The sequence below is a fragment of the Eptatretus burgeri genome, chromosome 13 (assembly GCF_056783735.1).
Source record: "Eptatretus burgeri isolate ZD-2024b chromosome 13, Ebu_testis_v1, whole genome shotgun sequence".
Lineage (NCBI taxonomy): Eukaryota > Metazoa > Chordata > Myxini > Myxiniformes > Myxinidae > Eptatretus > Eptatretus burgeri.
In genome coordinates, this window is record NC_140973.1 from 7,660,230 (window position 1) to 7,667,185 (window position 6,956).

General features: G+C 43.2%; 1 protein-coding gene across 1 annotated transcript; it reads left to right on the top strand.

The window, feature by feature from the left end:
- Positions 1-212: 212 nt before the first annotated feature.
- On the top strand, positions 213-5,671 carry LOC147013775 (phosducin-like protein 3). Its single transcript, XM_085851606.1, has 4 exons — positions 213-220; positions 486-629; positions 886-1,094; positions 5,245-5,671. The coding sequence occupies exons 1-4, from the start codon at positions 213-215 to the stop codon at positions 5,382-5,384; spliced, it is 501 nt and encodes a 166-aa protein (XP_085707732.1). The 3' UTR covers positions 5,385-5,671.
- Positions 5,672-6,956: the final 1,285 nt, after the last annotated feature.

The window sequence follows — 6,956 nt, forward strand, 5'->3', positions numbered from 1 at the left end:
TGGAAGTTGTGGGTTACGATGTGGAAGACGTTTTGTTGCCTTGTAGCCTGGAATTGAATTGCATAAAATCAAAGTTGAAAATTTTGAAAGGGGGTGTAGATTTTTGATCGGCATGATTATAAAGATATATAATATAGAGATTACATGATTACATATACACATGAGGGGAGTGGAAGTTGCTAACTTGACGAATCCTTTCTGCAAGTCGTATAATGTCCAGGTAACGTGTCTCCAGCAGACAAGTTTGCATATAATAACATTTTTAATTAACCTGGCCCAAAAGACCATGTTTAAAATTTCACGGGTTTCACCTTGTTTTCGCAATATTCAATGATTATAATCATTTAAACCATACTACCCTCCAAAAATCACCATTTTCTTAACGATACTTTCACTATCTCCTTAAATAATGCTTGCACATTCAAGAACAAGGATTTTTTTTCCTCTTCTGTGCCCTTCTCCGTGATTCCTTCCTCCCATTACAGGCTGCAACGGCTAGCTGAGTTGCAATCCAAACAACGGAAAGCTGTATTTGGATCGGTGCTTGAAATCTCTGGACCTGATTACATTGATGAAATCACCAATGCCGGTGCAGACTTGTGGGTGGTTTTACATCTGTACAAACAGGGGTAAGCTGACGTCATGAAACATCCACTATTTCTCCGACCAAATGAGCTTTCCCTGTTACAATCCGACATGCACACTTCCTGCACAAATCGACAAAATACACACCTGTTTTCAAACTCGCTCTGGTGGAATGGCATCGTAGTTTCTAGCACAGACAGACTTGTAATTTGATTGGCCTGCTTGGTCAACATTGATTCTATGCTACCGTGCATAACTGTCTCACCCCATGAGAGTCCTCTTATCTGACTTGACTTCTAGGATCCCTTTGTGCACCCTCATCAATCAGTACCTCTCGGAGCTTGCGAGGAAGTTTCCTGCCACAAAGTTTGTGAAGGCAATCTCCACCACATGCATTGCCAATTATCCTGTCAAGAACCTTCCCACCATATTTGTGTACCGTGGAGGGGACATTCGTGTGCAGTTTGTGGGACCTCTCATGTTTGGTGGCATGAAGCTCAAGAGAGATGGTGAGTGTTTTTCATCGTGCATGAGATGGCCTGAGTGCAACCAATCACACAGGTCAAGCGATACATTTTTCATTTCTCAAACTATTTGTGTTGCCAAAACCACATTGCTTTCCGTCAACAAATGCTTGATTAGTCCCATTTCCTTTGTCCACTTCTGCATAAATAGATGTGTAAAGTATTTGCTGCCCAAAAGTTTAATCTACTTGGTTTTAGTTTACCTCATGTTTTGATTTGTTTTCATTAAACCCTCATTTGTTCAATTTCCTTGTTTGTTTATTCGCTGTGTGTTCGAGGATAAACCCATTTGCTTCTGTCTGGTATGCGCCTTCGCCGCCCTCCATCCCGGACACACCATAATCCCCGAGAACCTCGGCTGTTCACCTCCAAGTAAAACCGTTCGGCTCAAACCTGACCGAACTTGACATCTGGGTTAGGAGTGAGATATAACTGAACCGGCTGGACACGATATCAATATTTTATTAAAATCGAAGAACGGTATTTTGTTGAACACTTGGTGAGGCCACATCGAGAATATTGTGTGTAGTTTTGGTTACCACAACTTCGGAAGGACATAGATGCCATGGAGAGGATTCAGCACAGGGCTATGAGATTGATTCCGTGCCTAGCTAGACTCAGCTATGAGGAGCAGCTGAAGGGGACAGGGCTTCATGCACGAGAAAGGGGCCGGTTATGAGGAGAAATGAGGGAGATGTTTTGAATTATGAAAGGTAGAGACGAAATAGGTGTTGAAGAGCTTTTCAACAAATTAGACTGTGACAGGACCAGGAGTCATTGCCTGAGAGTAAAGAGGAGGAGAGTTAAGATGGTAGGAAGGTCAGGGTCTTTGACTCAGAAAGGAGTTGATGCATCGAATGGTCTCCCTGGAAAGGTAGCGGCAGCAGAAACAGGAGATAAGTTTAAATTAGAATTAGATAGTTACATGGAAAGTTATGGAGGTGGAGGGGTAGAGGGATGTTGATAAGACTTTTCAGCAGCTCTCATGTGGATGGGTGATTGTGTGCGTCTTTGCAGAGCGTCATGTCTGTGGAGGGGGGGTCTCGTCAAGGGGTCGTGTGTGGTTGATGTGTGTTTCTCACCTGAGAACTGCCTTTGCCCCTTGCGCCCCCCCCCGAAAAAAATGAAATAAAATTTTTTAAATCCCACAAAAGCAAAAAACAAATTTTTTTTTTTTTGAATAATTGAAATAAATACGGTGTGTGTCCCCATTTTTACTTTGACACCATTCGGATATCCCTGGACATGCCATATTGTCTCATCCACATTCTTCCCCTCATTCCCCCAATGAAATTGCATTGTTTTGACAGATAAAATTGATCTGGTGTTTATGTGGCGCAAGCATGGTGGGCCGAAAGGCCTCCTCCTGTGTATGGATTCCTTGTGAAACAATGTGTGGGGTATCGTGTTCTATGAACTCTGTGGTTTCATTTCTGTTGTGGTAGGACCTCGTTATATAGCATTGGGCCAGCACTTTGCAGACAGGGTCATGAAGTATGTACTTTTGGAAGGGATGTGAACCAAGCTGTCCCGCCTCATGGACATTATAGACCCCACAGTACTTTTTCAAAAGTAGGTCATTGACTGCTGGTACCCCGCTCAAATTGCATAGTTATGCACCCTGACAACGATTGGGAAAGAAATGGCAACCCAGTGTGTCCTGTCCTACGACTGCATCAGCAGCAGTGTTTCCACATTCTCGTGACACCAAGTGAACAACTAAAGTTGCTGCCAACTTTGAATATATCAGACAGGATGGTGCAGAGGTGGCGCACTTTCCTTTGATTCATCTTGTCTGGAATCAATTCGCGGCCCTGCTGTTAACTGTGAAATAGGTGCTCTGCATGCATTTGCAGCTATCTCTCAGACGGCCGTGAACCATGGTGACCCGTCTGCTCGCATTGGTTACTGAATGGTAAAGAAACCACGGTGTTTCACAAAGATTAAGCAAGTTGTCACCGGCACCGTGACCAAATGCCAAATTCTGCCCACCTTCAATCAGACATATAAGGCCTGCATGGTCAGCTGATTCTTGAACGATTGTAAATGTATGTTTTATATATATATATATATATATATATATATATATATATATATATATATATATATATATATATATATATATATATATATATATATATATTTCGGCTCATGAGAGCTAACAAACAGAATGCACAACAAGGGGAGCAGGAGAGGGAAGTAGAAAACAGTGGGGAACAGAGGCATTCGATCTGTGGAAGGGAGAGGAATGGGGTAGGGTACATGGGGTAAACAAGATGGACGATACAGCGACTTTCAGGAAGGAAAGCAGGGAATTTGAAAGATGTGGACTTGGGGTGGATTAACGGGGTTTGAAAAGATCATGGTTTTGGATGTGGGAAGATAGGTGGTGATGAGCAGCTGTTTTCAAGACCTGGAGGGAGGAGTGAGATTAAAGTGAGTGAGAGTTTGATCCAAAGGTGGGGAAAAAGAGGAATGAAAGAGTGAAGGTGAGCAGTGATTCTTGATTTTGGTAGTTTCAACAGAAATGGGTTCCTGGCAGACCTTGAGCACCCTGTGGAAATATGGGGGTGGGGGAACAGATCGCAGACAGAGCAGGGTGGACAAGGCCGGAGAGGAGACGGTAGAAGACAGAAACACCACCGACCTGCCTGCAGTGAGAGCGTGAGAGAGAGACCCAAAGACTCAGCCTCATCACTGGAGATACGAATGATCCTAAATGTCCTGATTTCCACGGCGTAAAGCCGAGAAAGGTGTGAGGCAGGAGCACCAGCCCATCGGAGAGAGCAGTACTCCATCAAGCTGTGGATGAAAGCTTTGTATGTGGTCAGGAGCTCAGGTGTGCCAAGAAAGGTCTTTGCATAATGGAGGATGCCCAGCCGACGACTGGCTTTGGAAGCCAGGTTGGAAATGCGACTTTCACAGGAAAGATCATGGCAGATGATGAGATCCAGAAACTTGAATGAAAGGACTTCAAGGGGATTGTTGAGAAAGTAGATTGGGGAGTGGGCGGGGGGGGGGGGGGTTCCAAACGATCCTTTCGGTGAGACATCGTAAGAGTGGAAGATTTTTCTGGATTGAAAGGCATGTTCCATGTCTTGGACCAGTTTGTGATTTTATCCAGATTTGCAGTGAGTGAAGAAGTTGCGGAATGCCGGTCTGAGGGATGACAGATGGTACGACAGAGGGTGGAGTCATCAGCAAAGAGATAAAGAGGATTTTCCAGAGAGTCGGAGAGATCATTGATGAAAACCAGAAAAATAACAGGGCCCAGAACGTTGCCTTGAGTAACTCCAGCCTGGACAGGAAGAGGGGATGAGAGAACTCCATTTAGGGCCACACGTTGGCTGCGACAGGAGAGGAAATCTGCGAGCAATGGGTGGAGATGGTCTTGAATACCATAGGAAGAGAGTTTGTTGAGCAGGGCAGGGTGTCAGACCGTGTCATACGCACGCAATATGTCGAGGGATATGGCTCTGACCATGTCTGGCATGGAGCACCTCCATCCATTGTTGGGAGAGCAGAAGCAGCATATCCAGGGTCGAGTGACCTGGTCTGAAACCAAATTGATGATTGGAAATCAGGCCATTGGAGGAAAGGAAGGATTTGATGTCTGAAGCGATGATGGATTCCATAACCTTGTTGATGATTGAGAGAAGGCTGATTGGTCTGTCGTTGCAGGGATCTCTTTTTCCACCTTTTTTATGCGGAGCAGTGTTGTTTGCAAACATTACCGCTCTCCATAAGAAAGTTAAAATCTTCAGCCAAAATCCTGACCCTTCCAAAAGTACATACTTCACGACCGTCAGCAAAATGCCGGCCCGATCGTGTGTATTAAAAAACAATTTTTTTTTTTTAAACCGGCAAAATCGTTCCTTGTCTGACCCCTCAAGAAGGTGGGAATAATTGTGGTTGTATCTATTCTCGGTATTACCCATTATCAGCCGTGTGTTTTGGATAATCAGATAATGCAGTTTTTTTTCCATTCTGCTTTTCCTGATGAAGCCTTTTATTTTTAATGAAATAAATAATTGATGCAATTGTTGAGATTAAAAAAAAATTTCTGACTTTGTTGTTTGTAATTCTTTGTCTTTCTCTCCACCCCCTCTGCCCATTCCTCCCAATCGTATCCCAGAACTGGAATGGCATTTGGCAGAGGCAGGGGTTGTCAAGACCGATTTGGAAGAAAACCCACGGAAGGAGATTCCTCATTCACTGCTGGGATCCTTGCGCAGCACTGGCAATCAGTGGATGGATGATAGTGATGAAGACTAGACTAACGAAACCTATGTTCAGATCACCTCGTGGTCATGAAAGCATTTATTTTATCAGGAAATTGCCTTTTTTCGGTGTGTTTTAGATGAAACTAAAACTTTACCACGAATAGTATTTGCTGAACCCACAAAGTATAAAGTGAAAAATTAATTTAAAAGTAAAAATGATATTTTGGAGAAAATGAACGGGTCATTCTGTGGAGGGCCGATGTACCACAATTAGGTGTTCTACCCTGGTGACTGCTTCCTTTCAAGCAATACAACCTCCTGTGTTTTATGTTCACCGGATTGGGGTTCTATTCGTGATCCATTTTGTATTGTCACGAGATTTATTCCTGGAGGTGAGAAATTTGTGCTTTACTTAATGCTCACAAGGATTCCTCTGTTCAAAAGTCATTTTGTATTCGAGGGACATGCAGAAAGTTTCTCATCTGACTTGGAAATTATCAGGGTACCCAGTGAAATGGACTGGGTAACCTATTGTTTTTCTTCTGTTTATTTCTTCTGATTTATTATTCTTTTTCCGCCGGCAATTTTCGGGTTCTTTCGATTTAAAAAACATGTTCTCTGGAACGGTAAGTCCGATCGACACAATTTTCACCATCGTATGTATCTTTTTTGATGGCAAACTTAATCTATAATTATGACGGCATAGGTCACGTGGAACGGGCGCCATCTTGAAAAAAAACGATAAACTTTGGACCTCTGTATCAACACGTAACTTAACAAGCATAATCCACTTCCACATGAGAGGGAGAATTTAAATTTATGTTGTAATAGGTCACATGGTACGCAGCCATATTGGATTGAAAATTAATAACTTCAAAAGTCTTCTTCTCTGAAATGGCTTAACAGATCGAGGCGAAACTCCACACGTATGACCGCCTTTCCATGTCGAACAACCTGATCGGCAATGCGGTTTGGCAGCCGGAATTATTTAATTATTTGAATTTGAGAACTTTCAGATTTGTTTTTTTTCCAGAAGGCTCACTTGGCTGCACCTGCATGCGTTTGGCACAGGAATAGCAATTCAATTGATACCGACAATGTCCCAAGGAAAAAGGGCTAACTGCATACAGAATTAATAGATTGAACACTTTGTGCTACCCGGTTCGTAACTCGTCAGTCCCGTGCTGTATCGAAGCAGGGCTGTATTTGTATTGATATTAAATAATGTATTCTCTGGACCACTGATCCTATTGAAGGGAAACTTTGCGACTATCATCCACAGAAAGTCACGTTGTATCAAAGGCGGACGTCTGGTTTCCCGGTGATCACTGCCAGCAGTTATAAAGTGGCAGTTCTAGTTGTTATCCATCTGTAATTCCAGCAATCTCTGTGTGTCTGTCTGGATGTGTGTGTCTGCGACCGCCGTTTCTAGACGACGACTGGTCCAATCTAATTGAACCTTGCCAGGAATATCGCTGGGGACCCGAGGATGTGCCTTTTCAAGGTTTGATATTAATCGGACAAGCGGATCCCAAGTTACAGCCATTTATTTATCAACCAATGACAGGACACGGTGCTATGACATCGCTATTGACGTCACAATTAATTTATTTATTTTTTACAC